The sequence below is a fragment of the Stegastes partitus genome, unplaced genomic scaffold, assembly GCF_000690725.1.
Source record: "Stegastes partitus isolate 25-593 unplaced genomic scaffold, Stegastes_partitus-1.0.2 Scaffold310, whole genome shotgun sequence".
Lineage (NCBI taxonomy): Eukaryota > Metazoa > Chordata > Actinopteri > Pomacentridae > Stegastes > Stegastes partitus.
In genome coordinates, this window is record NW_007578041.1 from 102795 (window position 1) to 126484 (window position 23690).

At 44.3% G+C, this 23690-nt stretch overlaps 1 protein-coding gene across 1 annotated transcript in view; it reads right to left on the reverse strand.

Annotated features, from left to right (window-relative positions):
- Window positions 1–23690, reverse strand: part of syne2b (spectrin repeat containing, nuclear envelope 2b) — a gene marked incomplete at its 3' end in the record, with an annotated part of 179900 nt that overhangs the window by 102416 nt on the left and 53794 nt on the right. The window contains exons 21-48 of the mRNA XM_008283420.1: window positions 23127–23306; window positions 22884–23042; window positions 19046–22765; window positions 17907–18041; window positions 16130–16317; window positions 15682–15763; window positions 15485–15576; window positions 15278–15398; window positions 14732–15022; window positions 13057–13652; window positions 12500–12655; window positions 12134–12284; window positions 11792–11950; window positions 10715–10882; window positions 10475–10576; window positions 10173–10373; window positions 9888–10095; window positions 8431–8543; window positions 8148–8350; window positions 7839–7946; window positions 6651–6812; window positions 5570–5801; window positions 5166–5495; window positions 3415–3714; window positions 2924–3151; window positions 2150–2266; window positions 1522–1848; window positions 538–882 (exon numbers count right to left, since the gene is read on the reverse strand). Of these exons, the coding sequence (XP_008281642.1) occupies window positions 538–882; window positions 1522–1848; window positions 2150–2266; window positions 2924–3151; window positions 3415–3714; window positions 5166–5495; window positions 5570–5801; window positions 6651–6812; window positions 7839–7946; window positions 8148–8350; window positions 8431–8543; window positions 9888–10095; window positions 10173–10373; window positions 10475–10576; window positions 10715–10882; window positions 11792–11950; window positions 12134–12284; window positions 12500–12655; window positions 13057–13652; window positions 14732–15022; window positions 15278–15398; window positions 15485–15576; window positions 15682–15763; window positions 16130–16317; window positions 17907–18041; window positions 19046–22765; window positions 22884–23042; window positions 23127–23306 (9174 nt within the window). The remainder of the gene's footprint in view (window positions 1–537; window positions 883–1521; window positions 1849–2149; window positions 2267–2923; window positions 3152–3414; window positions 3715–5165; window positions 5496–5569; window positions 5802–6650; window positions 6813–7838; window positions 7947–8147; window positions 8351–8430; window positions 8544–9887; window positions 10096–10172; window positions 10374–10474; window positions 10577–10714; window positions 10883–11791; window positions 11951–12133; window positions 12285–12499; window positions 12656–13056; window positions 13653–14731; window positions 15023–15277; window positions 15399–15484; window positions 15577–15681; window positions 15764–16129; window positions 16318–17906; window positions 18042–19045; window positions 22766–22883; window positions 23043–23126; window positions 23307–23690) is intronic.

The following is a 23690-nucleotide window of genomic DNA, read 5'->3' on the forward strand; positions in this document are numbered from 1 at the left end:
ACACTTCCTGTAAGGTTTTCCCTTTTTAACAGAGTCACAGGGAATTTAACTTGTCAAAACAAGTCTTCTCCAAGTCTCAGTTCTCCTGCAGACTGCATCAGGTTGTCCTCCAGGATTTCTCTACACTCTGCTGCATTCATTCACCTTCGACCTTTACAAGCCTTCCAGGCTGCTGCTGAGAAGATCCCCACATAATGATGCTGCCACCACCGTGCTTCACATCATGATGCTGCCACCACCGTGCTTCCCAGTAACGATGGTGTGGTAATGTGCAGTGTTTGGCATCTACTCTGATGACCAAAAAGCTCCACCTTGGTCTCCTCAGACCAAAGAACCTTCTTCCAGTCTCCTACATGCCTTCTGGTGAACTCTAGTCTCAGTTTAATAAGTATTTTTCAACAGTAGCTGTCTCTTTGCTACTCTCCCATGAAGCAGTGAATACTTTTTAAAGACACTGTAAGTAGCCAAAGCAAACTAAATAACTTTCATGTGCTTGGCATTATTAGTATAAAACACTTTATTTACTCCATGTTTCACCTGTGCTGTGTTCAGTCTCTCCTCTATCTCAGCCTTGCTGCCTTGAGTGCCGCTCCCCTTGGACTCGGCCTGCTTCTGCAGACCTTCAGCCCAGGTTTTGGTGCTTCCTGCCTGGGCTCTGAAGGCCTCCAGCTCCCTGGACAGCGAGTACTGGACCTCGGCCTTCTGCAGGGTGTTCTCAGCAGCCTGAAGAACTGTCTTCCACTGTTCCTCCGAGTCTTTCACCGTCTGCTGAGCCTCCAGCCTGGTGTTCTCCTCCAGGTCCTCCTGGTCAGACAGACTCTGGCTTTGTCTTTTCAGCTCCGTCAGCTTGGAGTCTCCCTCGGGCTTACAGCTCAGGACGGTCTGAAAGCAAAGCACGAATCTCAGGTATGATGACAGACGTAAAAAATAAAACTTGACAGACGTTTGCTTTCTGTTTGTAAAATATTTATATAAAAAAGATTAAAAATACGAATTTATGCAGCTTAAGATTCAGGAGAGCATGCAAGTGAACAAATGAAAACTTAAAAACAAAGCAAAAAAGACCAAACTCTGCATATTGAACGTTGTTTTTAATGTTCTCCAAATCTTTCAACCTTTTTACGGTATAAAGTATAAAAATAATATAACATTTTCACAGAGGGCCACAGAGACATCAATGAAGGATGCCTACAGACTCCCAAACAGTCCTGAGAAGAGCAGAGTTTAGAACTTTCTGCATTATAAATCCTTTATTTAATTGATCTTTTGGAATATTCTAATATTTTGAGATTAAGTTTGGGGGACGGGCTTCATGAGCTGCAGGACGTTATCATCAAAGGTATAACAAAGAAAGGTTTGACATGTTTCAGTTTATGTGTAATGAGTCTAGAATATATGTAATGTTTACTTTGAGGAACTTTATTTCCAAAACAGGAAAAAACTGTAAGAATAAAACATTCTAAAGACAATAAATGAGACATTTCTGCACGTCTTTTGCTAACGTTTCCCGTTCACACTGACCTGTGCAGTGTTTATGGTCTGTTCTGGATCCGTCTGACGGTCCAGAGAGTCGAGGCTCTGCTGCTTCTCCTGCAGCCAGACTCTGGTGTTCTCCTTCAGGGCTTTGAAGCCCTTCAGCTGACCGTCCAGAGCCTGCTGCCTCTCTGCCTGACTCACGGCTTGCTTGGCATCCTGCAGGATTTCGGCCCACCGCTCCTCGGCGTTTCTCACTTTCTGCTGAAGCTCTTGTTTCTTGTGTTCGTCGACGTCCTGAGTGGACAGACTCTGGCTTTGTCTCTTGAGCTTCTGGAGTTTGGAGTCTCCGTCGGGCTTGGAGCTCATGATGTCCTGAAGATGAGATGAAGAATGTCAGTCCACAAGTCCACAAAAAGCCAATTGTCCCACAGATTCACATTAGAGCGGCAACGATTAATCAGCGAATAAATTAACTGCCAACTACTCTGAATCAGATTGAGAAAAAAAAGGCTAAATTGTGTGATTGCAGATTCTGAACAAAACCAAACAGCTGATCAGTTAACCGATGAAATAATCCTTCGTTAGCATGACACCGACTAACAAAGACGGGAGGACACTTTAGTGGCTGGTTACTAACCAACTCCTGAGGTAAATATCAAACCTCTCAGCTCACCTGCGCAGCTCGCAGCTTGTCCTCGGCTTCGGTTCGGCTTCCCAGAGAGTCCAGCTGCTGTCGGAGGTCCTGCAGCCAGCGGTCGGTGTCTCGCTGGTGGGTATCAAACTCCTTCAGCTGTGAAGAAACAGAAGCTCACATGATGAGGAGGTTCAGTGTGCTGGAGGGAAAACTGCTCTCCAGCAAGAAGAGAAAGGACTCTGTTCATCTGTCAGGGACACTGTGGGAGCATTCAGAAAAACTCAGACAGTTCAAGTGAAAACAAGTGTTAGCGTGCAGCCTTTTAAATAGGAGTCCTATTATCCTTTGCACATCTCAAGTTGTTTATAGGAAGCGCCATCTGGCACATTTTAGGTGAATAACTTTCTGCACACTGTGAACGCCTATATTACTTTCTACTACTCGTCTGTTTCATTGGATTTGGAGCACTTGCGGTTTATTTGACTTCTAACAGCTGCTTCGTTTTTATTACAATGTTGGTTCAGAACAAAATCCAAGATCAAAATGTCTCCTCCGATTGTCAGGAGGGCAAACTGACCCCAAACTATTGTAGCCTGAGTTCCTTCCCCCGACTAGGAAGATATACGATGGGACTTTTTCCATGAAAAACTTCTGAGGATCATTAAAATTTCTTTGATAGGCACTCACAAGTTGTATAAAGTAATGATCATTACAAGACTGTATGAAGCCATTAAATAGGCAAAGAGGAACCCTTAGGTCTTCTTCAACAGGGTGTGTTTATCTATTGGATAACCACATAAGTAGGTCCCTCACCTCCAGCTTCCTCCTCTCGGCCTCCTGGGCCATCTGAGCTCCTGCAGCAGCTTCGGTCTGCTTTGCGGTTTGAAGAGTCGACCTCCACATCTCCTCGGTGTCTTTCACCATCTGCTGAACCTGGACTCTCCGGCCTTCGTCGGCGTCCGGACGGTCGCACAGACTCTGTCCTCGTCTCCTCAGGTTGTTCACCATGCGGTCGCCCTCGGGTCTGGAGGTCAGGACGGCCTTCAAAGAGCACAACGTTCGCTACATTACACATCTACCACTATTTAAACCATCAGAGTGTTAATGGAAAGACCGGCGGTGGGGTGAGGTAGTTTTCACCACTAGTGGGACCAAAAAAACGTGACTTAAGAAGACTTGATTGTCTTCACTGTTACCGTTGTAGGACGCTGGACAGTCTCAATAAACCAGTCGTTGTCAAAACTGACTTTAATCAGACTAAAGACTCAGACTTGTTCTTCAACAGTGGTTTTACTGAAACACACCTGAGCTGTGTTGCTCCTCTCCTCAGGTGTTGCGTTGCCACCTGCCGACTGCAGCTTCTGCAACTTCTCCCTGATCCAGGACTCAGTGTTCTTGCTCTGAGAGTCGAAGTCGTCTGACAGCGTTCGCAGCTCGGCCTGCCCGGCGGCCTGCACCGCCGCCGCCCACAGCTGCTCGCTGTGCCTCAGCAGCTGCTCCACCTCCGGTTTCCTGATCTCGTGCAGGTGTTCACCAAGACGCTCGGATCGTCTCTTCAGCTCGAGCAGCTTGGACTCTCCTTCGGGTTTGGAATTTAAGACGGCCTGAAGGCGAAGATGCAGAGAAAAGGTGACGGTGTGGAAGATTAGAGGCAACAGTTGCAAACTTGAGACTGAATAAAACCTGCAGGATATTAAGCCAAACAATGTACACTGTAAAAATCTTGTGTTTCTAACATTATGTTTAGGACAACCTACTGTTTTTTCTTCTTTGTTAAATTACACATACTAATTAGAAAAATCACAGAGAAAAAAAAACGACTATTTTACATGTTAAACATAAAAAACAACATCTAAAATCTGTATTTTTACAGCTGGTAGGTAGTTTAGGGGTTTTTTGTTTTGTTTTTTAGTGTTTGTAAAATTCAAATATTTCTATTGCATTTAAATCAGTAAAAAAAAAAAACAACTTTATTTTAAAGTTATTTAAATGAAATATTTTAAGACTGAAAAGACTGAAACGTTAAATCATTTTTTAAGAAGAATAGAAAAATAGAAAAATACTTTATTTATCCCAGGCCTGGGAAATTACTGTGATACAGCAAATATTATTTTATAGATTTTTCCTCTTTTGTTAAATTATACAAACTAATTAGTAAAGTCACAGGAGAAAAAAAGTACGATTTTACATGTTAACCCTAAAAAAACAGTGTCCACATTTAAAATCTGTTTTTGAGAGTTTTATTGTATTTAAATCAGTAAAAAATACCTTTACGTTAAAATTATTTGAAAGAAATAAAAGTCTTAACTAACAAAGATGAGACAGAAATGGTAAATCATTTTCCAGTTGTGTTTAATTACAAACCATATCTTGTAAAGCAACCGAAAAAATACCAAAACTGCAAAAAATCTGTATTTTGGAAATCAGATTTTTAACCCTGTGTGACCATAAACCTAAAATATTTTACTGAGTTTAAATCAGATAAAATTGAAAGATATTTTCCAGTATTTATGTTTTAAGTTTATTAAACGAAATTAGGTTAAAAATAAATTTAAATGCCATTCACAGATTTTCCGTCTTGTTAAATTGCAGCTAATATTTAGTAAAATCACTCAATTTTTATTATTAATTTACATGCTGACTGTACAAATTTAAAAAAAAAATCTGTCCTCTAAAACAGAAACAGTATTTTTTATTTTTTTACAATGTACCAAGCACAGAATTTCACTATTTTCCTGTGCTTAAATCAGATAAAAAATAGAATTACTTAACAAATGGTTGCTGTTATTTTCCCAGTTTTTCTCGTTGCTTGAACGTCACAGCATTCCCCAGTTTTTACAATATTTTTGGCACCGTTCCTGCCACATTTTACTGTTGTTTTTCTTGACAGAAGTTATTTGACAGTGTAGTATTTTTAGCGGTAATGCGCACAACAAAAATGAAACCACTGATGTCATCCACCTGCTCCGAGCAGCAGCTGCCCACACAACCCCTGTACTGACGTTTATGTTCCACATGAAGGACCTCTACATTCACACCTGACTCGTGGACCCACCTGTGCAACCTGCAGCCTTTCCTCAAACGGCACGTGGCCTCCGAGTCCCAGCACCTTCTGCTTCTGCTCCCTGATCCACGACTGCACGGCCTCGTTCTGGGTTCTGAAGGCGTCCAGGTCTCTCTGAGCTGCAGCTTCATTCCCCGCCTGCTTCAGACTCTCCTCGGCCGCCTGCACCACTTTCCTCCACTGCTCCTCTGCGTTTCCGACGGCGTCCTGAACCTGCCGCCTCCGGACCTCCTCCAGGTTCTGGTTCTCACACAGACTCGCGGATCGTTGCTTCAGGTCCCGGAGCTTGGACTCGGCGTCGGGCCTGGAGCTCAGGATGGCCTGAACAGAAGAGACAAGGCTTTAAGTGACGACTTCATCCAGATAAACGAGTCACTCTGCCTCAGTCAACTCACCTGAGCGACCTGGAGCTTCTCTTCGAGCTGCACGGGGCCTCCAAGAGTCCTGAGGTTCTGGTCCTGGTCTCTGATCCACGACTGGACACCTTCGTTCTGGGTCTGGAAAGCTTCCAGTTCTCTGTCTAACAGAGCTCCAGCTTCTGCCTGGTTCAGAGCTTCCTCGGCGGCCTGCAGAGCTTCCCTCCACTGGTTCTCGGTGTCTCTGACCAGCTGCTGCACCTTCAGCTTCCTGGTTTCCTCCAGATCCTCCTGATCCATCAGACGCTCACTCTGTCTCCTCAGGTCGCTCACTCGGGAGTCTCCGTTGGGTTTGGAGCTCAGGACGGCCTGGTGGAGGGAAGTTCAAACATTCAGAGAGAAAAACAGGAAAATTACTGCAAAATAAAATCCAACATCCACATCTGGAGCTTCATTTTATGAAACTTTAAGCATTTGTGTCTGTAGATCTGTTTTCTTTTCCAACTCTGAAGCAGAAATCTGCGCGTCAGCAGAACTTTTAAACTTTCTGCTGTTATTCTTTAAACTTACTTTATTCAACACTCAGATTTCTGTTTTGGAAATTAATGCAACTTGGTGCATTTTTAGAAATACACAATGACTCCCTTGTATTTTTAAATTGTGAGCAAATACCTGGGGAAGTTTCATGGAGATATTAATCCTTAAATGCTGAGTTTTGTCTTAATTCCTGCTACAATTTCTGAGTTTATGAAAGATTAACTCGACTTATAATCTCACATGAAACGGATAATTTGGTTTAAGACAGGAAAAACAGAAGATTTCTCTCGTTTAGTTCAGTTTTATCTGGTTATGAAATCAGAAATGATAAAAAATTAAAACATAAAACATCAAAAAACCACAATAAATCAAGACGAACGTGCAGAAGAAATACAAATCCTGATTTGGTCACAGCCTGTAAAGTGGAGAAATGAAGGTTAAACCTAAGATCATGTTTACTCTTCTTCCACTGACCTGAGCTTTGTCCTTCGTCTCCTCCGTCCTGCCCGGAGACTTCAGGGGCTTCAGCAGGTCACCGATCCAGGTTCTGGTGCTCTCGGTGCGGGCGTTGAACTCGTCCAACTCTGCGTCCAGAGCGTTCTGGGCCTCGGCTTGTTTCTGCAGCCGAGCCTCCAGGTTCCTGTGGCGCTGGATCAGATTGTCTCCGTCCTTCAGGAGGGCTTCTCCTCGGACTCCTTGCCTTCGTACTGACGCCAGCAGCTCGCGGAGGCTCTCGGCTCTGCTGCTGCGGAAACAAGGAGAAGGTTTGACGATCAAGGTTCTGTTAACTTCAAACCTCCACACGGTCTGAGTCTTTATACAAAATACGCTTTATAACAAATAAAAACTAAACAGTCCAGGTTTAAAACGATGGAGGAGCTGTGCTTTTACTGTTCCAACCCCCTGAAACAACTCCGTTTAAAAAGCTTTCTAATACCCCCCGAACACAACAGGCATTTGCACGACATTTTCTACTTTGGAGCAACTTTAAGCCACTTTTGAGTCATTCTGAACCAATTTTTCACCATTTTGAACAAACTTTGGGCTGCTTGGAACGTTTTTTGTATCATTTAAAAGATTGTTTTTGCCAGTTTGAACACATCTGGCGTCATTTTGAGGATTTATCTGTTAATGAATAATTATTTCAAGTCATTCTGAACCAATTTTGCATCACTTTGAAGACTGTTTTTGTGCCATTTTTTTTTTTACATCTGGCATCATTTTAAGGTTTTTTTTTTCATTGAAAACTCATTTTAAGTCATCCGGAACCAATTTTGAATTGATTTGAACAAATTTCAAGTAATTCTGAAACAATTTCTCGCCATTTTGACGTCATTTTTTGCATAATTTCAAAGATTGTTTTGGCCATTTTGAACACATCTGACATCATTTTGAGGATTTATTTGTCATTTTAAACTCATTTTGAGTCATTCTGAACCAATTTGGCGTCATTTTGAACAAACTTTGGGATACTTGGAACATCTTTTTCATATCTTTGCAGACTGGTTTTAGAGACTGGTTTTGCCATTGCTAACACATCTGGCGTCATTTTGAGGATGTATTTGACCTTTGATACTCATTTCAAGTCATCCTGAACCAACTTTGCACCATTTTAAACAAACTTTGGGCTTCTTGGAACATTTTATGCATCATTTGGAGACTGTTTTTGCCATTTTTAACAAATCTGGATTCATTTTGAACATTTATTTGTCACTTTGAGCAGATTTTTGCATCATTCTGTCCATCTGTGAGTGTAAATGTAGAAGTTCACCTCTCGTCTTGAAGCTCCTTGAGGAGACCTCTGACCTTCTCCGACACCGCCGACTGCTTCTCTTTGTTCTGAAGCCACTCGCGGAAGCCGTCGTGCTGCTTCTGCAGACTAAAGGACAAAAAACGAAAGTCAACAAAACACTTTTTGTGGTTAAAATCACACGACAAAGGAACTTGTTGCACATCTGTTTCATGAGGAACAGAAAACAGATTTATTGTCATCAGCTGTTCCAAACGTCCACGTGCATGAACAGAGACTGACAGAATTCATCCTGGTTTGCAGACTCGCTGCTGATAAAGACTCGATCACCTGTTCAAGTCGCTGAGCAGCGCCTCCATTTGCTCCTGCCGGTTCTGGCAGTGGGTTCTGAAGGTGGACACCTCCTCCCGCTGCTCCTTCAGCCAATCGGAGAGCTCGGACAGCTGCTGAGGAGGAAGCTGCCGGCTGCCTCTCTGCAGCTGGTCCTGCAGCTGGTCCAGACGTCGCTCGGCGTCTTTAGACTTCAGGAACGCCTGACGGACACGAGAGGAAACGGGAGGTCAGACCTGTCGCCTGACAAGCAACAGCGTCCGCACAGAAAACGTTTACTCACCATCAGTCTTTGCACGAAGGTTTCCACGTCCGTTTTGCTCTCAGGGTTCTCGAAGCACTCGTTGACGGCCAGCTGCAAGTCCTGGAACCATCCCTCGAAGGACTGTCGCTCATCTGGAGGGCAGGAAAAACGGATCACAGATAGAATATTAGGGAGGGTTTCTCTTTAATGTGTAAATGTAAAAACAAAATACCATAAACACTCATTAGATACCAAGAGATGGAACTCAAAGTGATGCTAATTAAACTGGCTCTTCTTTCATTATGACGTTACAGGTAAGACTCAGTCCTGTACTCACTGAGTAAAATTCCATCACGTATTTTCTATTTTTCAGTCTTTTGAACAAAATTTTTTTTATTTGCAAAATTTTGATGGTTTTTTTGTGTCATTTTGAGCAAATCTTTAATCTTCATCAAGTCTTGCACCACTTTGAACAGACTCGGAGCCATTTTAATACAATTTAAAGGCATTTTTAGCAAATTTTGAGTTATATTGAAAAACTTTCAAGTCATTTTAAACATAATTTTGTAACACTTTGAAGATTTAGTCATTTTAGACAAATAAGTCCTTCTGGGGCAAAAAAATGTAAGCCATTTTAAACTTTTTTGCAAAATCATTAAGATTTTTTTGGTAATTTTGAGCAAATCTCGACATTTTTATCCAATTTTAAGTTTTTTAAGCAAATTTTGAGCCATTTCAAACTAATTTTCAAACAATATTGAGCTGCTTTGAGCAAATTTTTAATCTTTATCAAGTTTTGCACCACTTTCTGAGCCATTTTAATAAAATTTGAAGGCATTTTGAGCCATATAAAAAAAACATTTGACGCATTTTAAACATCTTTTGTAACATTTTGGAGATTTTTTTAAAAAATTTTAAACAAATATTGAGTAATTCAGAACAAATTTTGAGGTATTTTAAACATTTTTTGCAACATTTTAACAATTTTTTTGGTCATTTTAAGCAAATCTTGTTCTTATAAAATTTTAAGCCGTTTTTGTCGTTTTAAACAAATATTGAGCCACTTTGAGCAAATTTTAAGTCATTCTCAAAACTCAAATTAACACTAATGTTGAACATGTAGCAGGGTTGTGTTTCTGAAAAAGTAAAAGTCTCTCAAAACTCAGATTTTTAACCCTTTTTAAAGACGTGTGTGACTGTTTCTGACACTCTCTGGATTTGAGCTGATGTGTTTAAAGCATGTTTTGTCTCTCTGTTAATTTCTTTTGCTGTAATTAAGTCTTTCTAGAACAAATCTGATAAATGATAAATGATCGATAAAAATGAGAAAACGTGGCTGTAAAGCTTTCCACGGGCGCCTTGACTTCTGGTGCCACTTTCCCCAAAGCAGACAGCTGCAGCAGAACATTTTAATAAAAGCTGTCGTGTTAGATTCACAGCCTTGTTTTGTATCGAGTCACTTTAAAGCCTCTCCTAACACCAGGCCCAGCTCTAACCTTTGAGGACCTTCAGCAGGCCTTTGTCTCGCTCCTCCCTCTTCAGGTGGATCATGTCTTTGGTTCGGTTGATGGCTTCTCTCAGCCGGCTGCAGTCCACAGACAGAACCTCCAGAACCTGTGGACTGGCCACGCTGGACACCATGCCCACCTCCTTCAGCACGGCCTCAGCCTGCTCCTCCTGAGATTCCAGGTCGTCGCTCAGCTCCTGCAGCAGACGTTACCATCGTGTTAACAGGCGATAGCGTCACACTGTGTTTCTGTGTGAGTAAACCGTCCAGGTACCTGAATCTGGGCCTCCACCTTCGGCCCTGCGGCGTCGACCTGACTGAGGCGGCCCTGGGTGTTCTCCACGGCAGACTGGCAGTGCTCGATCTTCTCGGCCAGGTGTTTCTTCACAGCTACCAGCTCCTGGAAGACGTCGGTGCAGTCGGTGAACAGCTCCTTCACCTGCTCCATCCTCTTCTTCAGCTGGGTCTCCATCACCTACAAGGTCCACAGATTAATTAAAAAACTGAAAAAAAAACACAAACACTGTTAAAAAAAAAAAAAAAAAAAAGAGTAAATCTACCAGTGCTCCGACTCACCTGCAGCTCCAGCGGAGCCTCCTGACTCTGTAGCATCTCCTGGATCTCTGCAGACTTCTTGTGGAAATGAGCGATGTTCTCCTCGTTGGCATTGATCTCATCCTGCAGACAAACAAGAAATTCAACTTTCACTTTGTCTTTCTGTAATGATCATCTCTGAGTTCTCTCTCCTTCTTCATTCTGTCCCCATAGGGCTGCACGACTTCATGCTGCAGTAAAACGTCTTCCTTTTCCTCTCACCCTCATGGCCAGCACTTGTTTCTCGTCGTGGAACGGGTGGCTCTCGGCGAACGTGGCCAGTTTGGCTCCGGCCCAGGCGTCCACCTCGCCACCCAGCATCAGCTGCTTCTCCCAGAGCTCCAGAGCCACCCGGAGGTTGTCCATGTAGGCGTCCGTCTTCTCCGTCACCTGCAGAAACACCAGTCAGACCTCAGAGCAGTTTTGAGCTTTAATTTAAATATTTACACAGACAGAGACGGAAACAGGTTTGAATCTGTTGTTTTTTCAAACTATGTAAATTCAGTCTGAGTCTGAAGCTAAAACTCCTTTTCTAAAGGATCCATGACCTTATCAACAAAGAGTTTTGTGTAAACATTTATTTAAAAGGTGAAATTGTGGTTTGAAAACTGGAATGTTAACGACAAGAAATTCCTTGTTGTGTTATTGGTGGCAACGAAAAACTGAATTCTTACAATATTAAGGAATTAACTGATGGAAAAAAGATACGTTTTATCAGATCTGGACTAAATGGAATAATTATGTAAAAAACAATAAGGTCTAATTTCTTTTTTTCTGCGCGCGATGTGAAGATAATTACGAAGATGTTCCCTGGTTCGGCTGTTTTTTATGTGATGACACGAGAATTATTTTTAAAAATTAAAAGAATGATCAGACTTTTTTTTAATTGTTGTAAATAAGATATGCAGTAAAAAAAATGTGTTTTTTAAAAATGCAATAAAAAGAAAATTAACTTTACAAAATGTTTTAATCCAGCTGAAAGATTTTGGAAATGTGTTGGGAAATCTGTTTTAATTTCGATACTTTTATTCTTATTTATTTCATATTTTTAAATTGTCTTCATGTTTCTTTGGCCTTATTCTCATTTTATCTGTCTGGTCTGGTTTGTTTTTAATTCTATTTCATTTCAATCAAATATTCCTACTCCTTTCACATTTTTTTTTTGAAAAGAAAAACCTTCAAAATGTATGTTTTAATGGCTTATCTCCTTCCCTGGACCTGCTAAACCTGCATATTCAGTCGAGTTCTTCTGTGTTTTCATGCAATAAACATGAAATAAAGTCATAAAAGGCTGCGTACGTCCAGCCAGTTGTCCATCAGCATCTCGGCCTCGGCCTCGAACGGCGTCTCGCTGACGTCTGGGATCTTCTTCAGCTCGGACTGCAGCTGTTTGCAAACTGCCCTCATCTCCTCCATCTGCTCCCCCAGGCCGCCCAGCTCCTCCTTGATGTCCCGAACCTGAACAAACGCACACAGATGAACACTGGCCTCGTATTCAGATCGATCCTGCCATCTGCTGGTTCGTCATAGTACTGAGTGCACATCTTAAATCATGTTATTTTTGCTGCTTTATGAATTCTGCGACATCTAGAAGTGACTTTTTACACAAAGAGAGAGAAATAAAAGGTTGTGTGGATGCACCTTAGTGATGCTCCTCTGCAGGTTGTCTTTGCCCATGTAGGACGCCTGGTCGCTGATGGTCTGCTCGGCCTTCTGGATGCTGTTGCTCAGCTGACCGCGGCAGCTCTGGAACTTCTTCAGCAGCTCCAACAGAGCGCTGCACTGCTTCTTCCTGCGGGAAGAAGGAAGAAACAGGAAGGGTTCATCCTCCGTTGGTCTCACGTACTCAACATTCAGCTCAGAAACTCAGCAGAAATAATAGCTCGTTTTAATATTCTGCTAGCTCGTGGTTTAATTATCCAGTGGAGTCTTGAGTCCGGTGCTGCTTGTCTTGAGTTGGCATTTATTTATTATTTGAGGTGAAGGTGGTACTAAATCCAACCCTACCTGTCAGAAAAAGCCCTGTGAGTGTCCCTCCACTGCGTCTCCAGCTCCTGCACGACCGTTTCTCCTCCACCCTGTTTCTCCTGAAGCTCTCGAAGGTTCTGCAGCTCCGAGTGTTGAGCCTGAAGTTGACCTTCCAGATCCGACAGAGCGCGAAGTCTAGAAAAAAACACCAAGAATATCAAAGGCGTTATTTTACAAACTCAGGGTTTAATCAGTGCAATCAAACAGTTATTATCCATGTCCACATTACATCTTATTTAAAATACAGTAGAGCGGCAATATCAACATGTTTTAACCTTGACATATCATCCAAGGTCAAATGTAATATCACCAACAGAAAGCCCCAACATGGTCGCTGATCTGCACCGAATACCATGAATCTACCTTCCACCCTTTGTGAGTGTATACAGCATTGTAGAAACAGTGACCTTTAGAGAAGTCATTCACCTGTAAGGTATCAACTTGTTAGACGTTAGCACTCGAGCTAGAGATGCTTCACTGATGGGACCGATAACTCGTCAGGAGCAGCTACAACTACAACACCACAGGTCACTCACCGGTGCTGGACCGCTGGCATGGTGGGCTCTTTCAGTCCTTGCGCCTCGATGGTCTCCTGCAGTTTCCTCAGCTCCCCCAGCATCGTCCTCATCCTCAGGCCCAGGGACTTGCTCTGGCTCTCCTTCTGGAGGCCCTTCTGCTGGGCGGCCAGCCCGCCGTCGGCCTCCTCCAGCCTCCTCAGCAGGGCGGTCACCATGTCCAGGCAGGAGGCCGGGACGCCCTCCCTGGTCACCGTCAGCCGGGCTCCCTGCAGCAGCACGTCCAGCTGAGGCGCCTTCTCCTTCAGGCTGTCGATGCTCTGCCGGATCAGCGCCAGCTTGGAGCGACGGTCCTGCAGCACCACAGCGTCGCTGCAGGGGGCGTCCTGGACCCCGGAGATGTCCTCGTCCACGGTGCGCAGCGACATGAGGAAGCGGTCGAGGGCCCGGGCGGCGGCCTCGCTCTTGCGGACCTGCTGCCGGAGCTGGTCCAGGCTGGTCCTGTGGGTCTCCACCTCCCGGGTCAGAGGGAGGCACTCCCTGGGGTCCAGGTCGCTGGATCCTGGGTCCAGTCGGGGCAGCTGGTCCAGCTCGCTCTGGATGTTCTCATCCAGTTCCTTCAGAAACATGAGATGTGGTTTGTAATTGGTTCATGTTAAAGTGCATCCAGACGGTTTTCATTGACTTCTGGAGAACTTTAAACTCTGGTTACCTAATAAGCTCCACTAACTGCTGCTCTTTCCACACATTTTTACAATTTTCTATCAGTTTTTGCCCCTTTTTGCTTAAATCACAGGCCCAAATTGTAAACCTGCAGGTGTTAGTTGATGCTTTAGTTGTCATTTCGGTGCTAAAACTAACTTCACAGATGTGTTGTGAGGTTTAAAATGAGAAACTGAAAGACCTTCATTAATCTGTTATTGATGTAATTATTAGCTTCCTAACTCTTTGACCAACCAGCTTTTAAAACAACTACATAGCAGCAGTGTTTCCTCATAAATATCAAGCAAAGTAGAAGTGGACTTTTTTAAAATATCTCAAGAAAATATGAATTAATCTTGTTTTAACTATCTGCTTTTGAATGGATAAGATAGAGACAAAACCAGTTGTTTGCCAACAACAAGAAACAAACAAAACCTTGTCTATTAGGGAGAGAAAAATGGAAAGAAGTCTTTAGGAGCTGTTTTCAATCGGAAATGTTTTAATTATTCTTCCAAGTCAGTTGGTATCGACTGTGTTTAAAGCTGTTTAGGTGAAGACGAGGAAGACAGAACGGATGAGTTAAACGTAGTTAAACAGAAAAGCTGTTTGACTTGTTGCAAAAATCACCTCAAGCAAAAGCAAGTTGAAGATCTTTTTTCACAAAATTTGACCTTTGCATGAACTTTTTACCTGATTTTATGACTATGAGAATAGAAGTGCAGCTGGTGAAGTTTAGGAGTCGCTTCATCAACTTATGTTCAGACGCTCAAAGATTAAGATTTTCACCGTTGTGTTCATATTTTTTCAGTAGAATGACGGCTAATTCCACTAAATAGCTAAACAGGACACAGTGTCTTGTTGTCAAATACATAAATCTAAATCACAATTATACGATTTAAGCTTCATCAACACCTTGCTTGTTTAGATTCTTTACCAGCACCTGCACAGGTAACATTTATGCGACCGATTAAACAGAATAAACCCGAACACGAACCTTGATGTCTTTGAGGATGTTGCTGTTGGCCAGGGTGAACGCCGTGACATCCTTGGGCTGCCTCAGGTACCGGTCCAGCCGATCGCTGAAGTCCACCATGTGGTTCTCGGTGGAGTCGATCTGGCGGAGGGCGGCTCCCAGCGAGCTTCCCCTCCGCTGCAGGCTGCACTGCTGGCTGCGCCACTGGTCCTGCAGCTCGGCCTTCTCCTGCTCCAGGGACGAGCTCCCGGCCAACTGGGAACACTGGTTGGCGTACTCGGACCACAGAGATTCGGTCTCTTGCCTCAGAAACTGCAGGAAAAGTCGAGATTAGAGGCTTGTTGGCGTTTGTTTGACTCAAGAGGCTCAATGTTTGATTCAGGGATAAAACTGGAAACTAATGTGGAAGTAGAAGCTGCTCAAGTGGAAATTTAGATATACAGATTCAAATACACAAAGTTTTGGACATCTTATGGAATCAAACGAACCCAAAACTGACCAGTGCATTAAAATACAAAGCTTTTATCCGTAGCGCCTCGCCTTAAACACACAAACGTATGTGTTTACCTGTATTTCCTGGAGCCGAGTGTGAAGGCCTTTCAGGGAAACCGAGTCAGAGGGGACGTCCTTGATGCTCTGCTCATTCTTAGCCAGTTGGGTTTGCAGACTCCGTTTGTAATTCTCATACCTGGAAATTGAAAACAAAAAGAAATGAGGCACTAAAACAGACTGGGTCAACCTATTCCAATACCAAGCCTGTTTAAGTCATGGCACCTTTCTAAAGCCTCCTTTTTGGTGACTTCTTCTTCCACAGACGCCTGTTTTTCAACCTCCTTCTTCTCCACAGCGACTGTCTTCACCGTCACCTGGGAAACAACAACATGTCTTGATTTGCAAACTTTATCTTGCTAAAAAAAAAAACTGTTTGTTTATTTTTAATGAGTTTTAGTGTTAACTGCGGTGAGTCGTACCTCAGCAGTGACCGGAGCTTTGTCACTCGGTTTCGTCGGTTCCTTTTGTGCCGTCAGATCCTCAGCGAACGCAACAGGAATCCTATAAATCAGAATTAATTGTCATCATTCTTTCAATACTTAACACACATTTATCAATATTATTTTGTCTACACCTACAAGAATCTGTGCAACGTTACTATTTTAAGCAGATAAATTTGTGCTATATTCATCATTTTCTGTACTTTTTATTTCCATCCAGAGGAGTTTGGACAATCACAACAAGTATTTATGTAATTTTTTGGTTTATTTTTGATTTTTCTGCTTATATTTCTCCTTTACTGCTGGAACAATGCTAATCCCCCCACTGTGGGTTTAATAAAAGCTCATCGTGTCATATTTTTCCTCAAGACAGGGTTGTTTTTTTTTTTACACAATCAGAAGTGAGCCGACGTCTCCAGGGTCTTACCGAGCGTCGGGCAGCGGCGCGTCCTGGTCTCCGCTGAACTGGCGGTGGATGGCGGCCAGCCTCTTCTCACACTCCCTGAGCTGAGTCTGGGCCAGCCGGTGGGCGTCCTCGGGGCTCAGGGTGTCGCACAGCTCCTTCAAGGCCTCCAGGTGCTGCCCGGCCTCCGCAAAGTCCGCCGAGAAGCAGGCCTGGTGGAGGTCAAACAGTGAGAACAGAGACGACTAACTCCTAAAACCCAGAACCTTTCTTTGTTCTCAGATTTACACAAATTTACAAGAGGATTTTGACCATCTAATATTACAAAATTGGATATTTTTTCTGTAAAGATAGCTTGACGAACACAATGCAACACATAAGCAAACTAACATATGGCAGCAGGAGACAGACGAACTTCACCAATCACATTTTTATCACGATTTCTGCTCGACCAGCTCTGAAATGTTTACATAAAAAATATGGAGATTTTCAAGATATTTTTAAAATTTTATCACATACTTTTTGCACATTTTTCAACAACAATATCTCAGGAACTATTAAAAGTAAAAGCCAGAATGTTTTGATGTTATTTGTCGTCATGTCATTGATTGAGAATCTGCAGTATTGATTATATACACAATACCGACTATTGGTGAGTTGAAATGTGAAATAAATTGATTCCATCATGTGAAGTCCTACCTTTGAGTGCATTTATAAAGAAATTGATGATTGCAGAAGTCAGGTGCAGGTCACGACATTACAACACTAAACATATCTGATGACAAAAATCAAAACAACAATGCTAACTTTAATTGCTAATTGAGCAGGTGTGACAAGTTGCACCACAAAAACAAAGATATGACTAGATAGTTGAATCCAAATAGTTTCTGGGGTTTTAATAACATTTTAAAATAAATTTTTAATATAGGCATTTTTTGTCACTTCAGAAATCGCAAAAAAGTGGATCTACTGGCAATTTTCAAAAAAAATTAAACTAGAAAAATATTTGACAACTCAAGCTAAAATGTCACATTTTTAACATCTAGAGTTTCTGATAAAAAAGTGTCATGGTCGAGCAGAAGGCGTCTGACGATTTGAGACGGAACAACCCACAAGAATGCTGTTTTTATCTCTAACTGAATATTGTTTGTGTTCTTTTACTGTTAAAAATACATTGTATTAATGACTCCGGTAATGATTCTGATGCGTTTGTCTTTTCTTACATCTAAACAAAAACAGCACCCTCCAAAAAAGAAAGCCAGAAACCAAAGTTCAACAGTTACCACGTCCCACCGACAGACTCCTCGGAGGCATTTAAGGGAAAAAAGAAGGAGGAAAAAGGAGTTATATAAGCAGAGCAGGTCAACTGGACCGTCCTTTGAAGCGCACCTGCCAAGAGTTCGGCTGATTTGGTGATTTAGCTACCTGGGATTGGCTTTCTAAGCTGGAGCTTAAGTGCATCTCGCACCGCAGGGCTGCTGCGTTAAAGTCTTTCCTTGTTACTTCAAACCTTAATTGTGGCAAAAAGCCTGAGATCTCAGCTCTCACGGCCTGGGAGATAACAAAAAATTAATTTAAAGAGAAAAACATGACAGAACACGATATTCAATAAAAGGTTTTTAGACCATTAAAAAGGCTGGCAAAGGCAGAATGAGTCCAGTAATAGCTTAAAGACTCACAAAGGCAATTATTTTAATAATGTGAACCTCAAAAAAAAACCAACAAGTGTACACGCTTGTCTATCAACGGCAATTAAAATCCCACAAAATAACACAAATCTGCAGCCGTAAGTGAGTTTCACCTCCCACTGTGTCCTGACAGACTGGGTGAAGAACTCCATGTCTCTGAGCTGTGAGGGCGTACAAAAGGCCTCCATGCCCTTCGCCGCTCTCAAGAACTCCTCCAGCAACTCCGGGTCGAGCGTCTTCAGAGTCTCCTGAAGAGAAAGGCAAAGATATAAATGCAGGATGCTTGTACGTCATCCAATTCATGGTAATTCTAATAACTCTAGTAGAAGATACCTGGAGAAACCTCTTATTCAAAAGATTTCCTCAGTTGTAACTGGGGAGTCCAAGGTATTTATTCTCATCCCTAACTCACAGGATTTAAGGTGTGAACGGTGGTGACACTGCCTAGGGAGGCACGTAAGGGCTGCGTTATAAACACCTGGTAAGTTGTGTCATAGACCACCTATTTGGAGACTCCAGTTTGGTATACATAGACACAGACAGTTTGGATGCCATCTATGAGCTGTTTTCCACTGCAGGAACTTGTTTCAGGGTGGGCCCAGCTTTTGTGCATCTTCAACCACAAGAACTATAGTTTTTGCGCACAATGAATGGGATTTCTAAAGTTAAAATTTCAGTTGGAAGCTAAAGGCACAGAAGCTGCCAAGTAAAGACCAATTATACAGTCACACACACCCTGTTGTGTATGTGCGCAGACTGCAATGTGCCACACTTGATTTACAACACATTTTTGGCCGCAGATTCTTATACAGGTTCACAGCTAACATAGCTATCGCCATTGCTGCATACCCAATGTGCTCATAGACCTCTAGTTATGTCCAGTAAGTGTTCTTTTCTCTCTTTTGTTGGTGCACGTTACACTCATTAGAAACAGAAAGTCCAAAGTAGACGATTCCAGGGCCGTTCTTGTTGATTTTTGCGTCACTTTGTACCTGCCATAAACTTCTGCAGTGGAAAGATGCCTAATGTTAAACTGGAACAACCATCCCTAAACAGAGGTATGGGCACCAGGTACTACTGAAATCCCTCGGACAGTTTTACCACCATTAACACCTTCAGTCATGTGAGTTTCCATTTGCTAACAAGATCTGAGTCATGCGAGAATGCCTAGGACTCCCCACCAGTCAGTTAGAACGAGCTAAAACATCTTTAAGAACCAAAAAGCTGTCCAGCTGCCAGTGATTACATTTACCTCTTTCACTGACGCTTGGTCTGCTGATACGCGTTTGTCTTTGAAGACGTTGATCGCTTCCAGGATGTGTGCCTGCAGGCAGTCTTTGGCCTCCTCAAAACCATTCCTGGCCAAAGCCTGGGCCTTACTGTAGGCCTCTGTGTAGGCTTGGGGAGGTGCTTGGGCCAAAACAGGAGGTATGATGCAGAGGTCTGGTGACTCAGCTTGGGCTTGAGGCAACACACTGACCTGAGAGAGGGCGGTGGTCTGGGGTTTTGATTGAGGAAGTGGTTGAGTCTGGAGTCTGGCCTGTGGAGGAGACTGAGCCTGGGACTGTGGTGTTGTTTGGGCTTTGGGCAGTGGTGGTGACTGAGCTTGAACTTGGGGTTCAGGTTTGGATTGCAACACTAACTGTGCCTTGGCTTGGGTTGGTGACTGAACTTTGGGTTGACTTGGTATTTGAACTGCAGATTGTGAGGCAGCTTGGGCCTGCACAGTGGGTTGCTGTGGTGATTCAATCTTGGTTTGGGTTGGCGGCTGAACTTGGGGTTGAATTGGTGGTTGAGCCGCAGGTTGTGAAGTACCATGTGTCTGTACCTTAGGCTGTTGCAGTGATTCAACCTTCGGTTTGCTTGGGGAAGGAGTCATAGGTTGTGGTGACAACTGGGCTTCAGGGAAAGGTTGTGGCAGTGGCTCAGGCTTGGTTTGGGCTGGTGAGTAAACCTGAGGTTGAGTTGGTGATTTGACCTCTGCTTGTGGTGCTAATTGGGGCAGAGGTTTTGTCTGTGGAGTTGATTCGCCCTTTAGGGTAGAAGGCAACTGAGCCATTGGTTGTGCTTGGAGCTGGGACTGTTGTTTGGGTTGTGGAGTAGGCTGCTGGAACTGGATGCTAGACTGAGACTGCTGAGTCTTCGCATGGAGCTTTGCTTGGACCAACGGCTGTGTCTGCTGAGGTTGGAGCTGTGAAGGAGGCTGAGGATGGGCTTGGTGTGAGGGTTGTGACTGGAGAGGTATCTGAGGTTGCACCTGAGACTGAGGGTGACCTTGCATGTATTGCTGAGACTGGTGATACTGCTGAGACTGTAGTTGTGGGTGTCCCTGAACCCAAGTCTGTTGCTGAACTTGGCCTTGTTGTGTCTGACCTACACTGTAAGCGCCCATCTGGGGCTGTTGTTGCATGGGAGTCTGGGGCCTCATTTGGGGTTGTGTTTGAACCCAGGGTTGGGTTTGTGCTTGAGGTTGCATTGGAGGCTGATTATATGATGGCCCCATGTGAGAATACCCATGGGGTCCGATCTGAGGCCCTAGTTGGGCCCACTGTGGCACAGCCTGAACTGGTGGATACGCCTGAGAATGTGGAGTTTGGCCTGGTTGCTGCGGGTATGATTGGGGAACGGGTTGCCTGTGCTGTGCACTGGCTTGATTTGGTGGTTGTTGCTTGTCACTCCACTGCTGGGATGGGGACTGACCCCGGGGATAACCTTGCTGGTAAAGCTGAGGTTGTGCTGTAGTCTGTGGATGCTGGATAGGCATTGGGGATGAGGCTCTAACTTGAGTCCAAGCCTGCAACTGGCCCTGGGATAGATGGCCTTGCTGCTGGACTGGTGACTGAGCATGTATGGGATACTGAGTCATAGAGTGACCCTGTAGCTGGACTACAGGTTGAGCTTGGGTTTGATGGTGAGCCTGCAGTTGGGCCTGATTTGGCCTGGGCACTGGCTGACTATGGGTTTGAGACTGAGTCATGGGCTGAGGATGGGCTTGAGGATGGACCACAGACTGAGGATGAGTTTGAGGATGAACCATGGCCTGGGGATGGGTTTGAGAGTGAACCATGGACTGGGGATGGGTTTGAGCGTAGGCCATGGACTGATGATGGGTCTGACCCTGGCCCGCTGACTGGGCATGGATTTGAGATTGCATCATTGGCTGAGGCTGGCTTTGAAGTGGGACCCTGGGCTGAGGCTGGATTGGAGGATCAACCATTGGTATAGCTTGGGTTTGAGCCATGTTTACCGACTGAGTGTGGGTTTGAGGCTGGGCCTGTGTTGGTGGTTTAGGTGAGGGAGACCTGACAGGGGCCCATGACTGTGGATGACTACGAAGCTGGACGTGGGATGGCACAGGGGCCTGGATTTGGCCTTGCAGTGGAGCTTGCATCGGGGAAGAGGGTGTGCCTTGAGGCCACGTCTGCACTTGAACTACAGATGGGCTATGGGCAGGACCCTGTGGCTGCGCAGATTGCTGAGGTCCAGCTGGGACATAAGTTTGGGACTGGGGCTGTAGGTGTGCTTGTGATTGGGTCAGTGACTGTGTCTTCACCGGGCTATGAGGCTGTGGAGGAATTTGTTCCTGTGATTGACTTTCGCTTACTGTCGTTTGCGACATTGTTTTCAGTGATTGTTGGCTATCTGTAGTACTGTAAGTCACATTTGTGGACTGCTTCTGCACTTGAACCACTGACTGAACCATAGTATCCGATTGTGACTGATTCTGTGTCTTTCTTTGTGAGTGGGACTGACTCACAGTTACTTTCTGGGATTTAGTTTTGGCTTCTGAAACTGGTTGTGCTTGTCTTGTACTATGCTGCTGTTCTTTTTGGTGTGCCAGCTGCTTTTGTTGTTCCTTTTGTTGCTGCTGCTGCTGTTGCTGCTGCTGTTCCTCCAGATTTTTAGGTTGCTGTGTTTGTTTTTGTTGCTCTTTATTCTGTTGTTGTGACGTCTTAGTAGTTTTTGCATGAGCCTCAGGCTGCAGCCTTGTGGTTGCTGTATGTTGTGAAGCCACCTGAACTGATGTCACTGTTTCTCTGCTTGACTGCATCTGACTACTCTGAACTGTATCCTGAGAGGATTCTTGGTCTGGATGTGGTGGTTCTTTCTTCTCTCCCAAGGCTGGTTTCTGAAGCCACGGCCGGTTCTTTGCAGCCTGAGCCTTCCTGCTTTGAAGCTCCTGGGACCTCAGAGTGGTTTTCTTCATGGCTGGTTGTTGAGGTGACGTCGGCTCGTGGGGCTCCGGTGTTTGTTTAACTTGTGTTTCGACTTGTATGTTAGTTACCACACACTGTTGGGCTTGATACTGACTCATTTCTACCTGCTGCTGCTGCTCCAGCTGTTGTTTCTGCATGAGTTCCCTCTGTTCTTGTTGTCCTGGCTGTTTTTCTGTCTGTCTGCCAAGCCCTTGGTGCAGTAGCTGCTGTTGTGGTAACTCTTCCAGTTCCTGCCTAAGTGGGCATGGTTGTTGTGTTGGCACAAACTCCCGCTGCTCTACTTGTACTTGTGGTGGCTCCGGTTTGAGTTCCTGCTGTTCTGGCTGTCCTAGCTGTTTTTCTGTCTGTCTGCCAAGTCCTTCTTGCAGAAGCTGCTGTTGTGGTAACACCACTTGTTCCTGAGTCTCCAGTGGTTTTTGTGCAGCGGGCTCTGGCCAAGCCTGAGCCGGGCCTTCTGGTGGCGACTTCGTCCTGGTCCCTGTCACAGCTTGGGCGTAGCTGTATGGCATCGGAGGAGAAGGCATCTTTTCTTCTCTGTATTCCTGCACCACTATCTTCGGCACGAAAGTTTCGTGAGTGTGATGGGAAACTAACTTTGTCTCCGGCTGTTGAGTTGGCTGCCCGGCGTCTGACTGTCTCAGATGCTGAGGCTTTGCTTTGGCCTGGATAAAGACTTTAGACGGAGGTGCTGCTTCTGGAGGGCTTCTGCTTCGGTCTCTCCTGGCTCCCAGGCTGCTCAGCATGCCAACGGCTTCCTGGAATAAAAATCGCACACATTAGAAAAACAGACTTTCCATGCGAGGCCTACTTTACTGCGTCTTGTCTTGTTTCCTGTTTCCGCACATCCAGATCAGTTTGCAAAAGACTACAAACCTGCGCCTGAGCAACAGCAGCTCGCACTCGGTCCTGCATGGCGGTGGCATGGAGGTACTGGATGGGAGAGTTCTTCTGACTCGTCGATATCATCACCTGCAGGTCCTGCTCCTCTGTGACCACCTGACCCTCCAGCTGTAGACCGCGGGAAATGATGGCCTGCAGAAATAAATGGTGTTATTAAGGTTTCTGTACCAGAAGACATACAGCAGGACAACGTTTTTAAGCTGTGATTCCTTGTACCCTGGCTCGTGGGTCTTGGCCCTGCTGCTTCTTCTGCCGGTCTGCGGCCCTCAGCAGCTGGTAGAGCTCCCTGGCCTCGGTTTCCCAGAGAAGGAGTTCAGCCAGTCGACTGTTGAGTCCAGACACACTGTGCTGCAGCTCGGCACACACCTGTTCTGCCTCAAACAAGGTCTGCATCACCTGGTGACAATAAGACAATGTTTACACATCAGCACATACGCTTACAAATGCAAATGGCTATTTGGTTGGGGAAAAATTGAAACACCACAAGAGGTATTTTCTACCATCAAACTATGTAACTCCTGACCTTTGTACAGGAAGAACAGCTGAAACATCAAACACTAAATCTGAACAATAATATCAATGTCAATTGTAACAATACTTTCTCAATAGTTTGTGTGATAACAGTTTTAGTATCCTGTTATTTCAATTTTATGCGCAAAACTTCATTATCATGTCCAAGATTTCAATTTCAGGTGCAATAAATATTACGTGTAATATTTCAATTTCATGTGCAATATTTTATTTTCATGTACAAAATGTTATTGTCATGTGAAATATTTC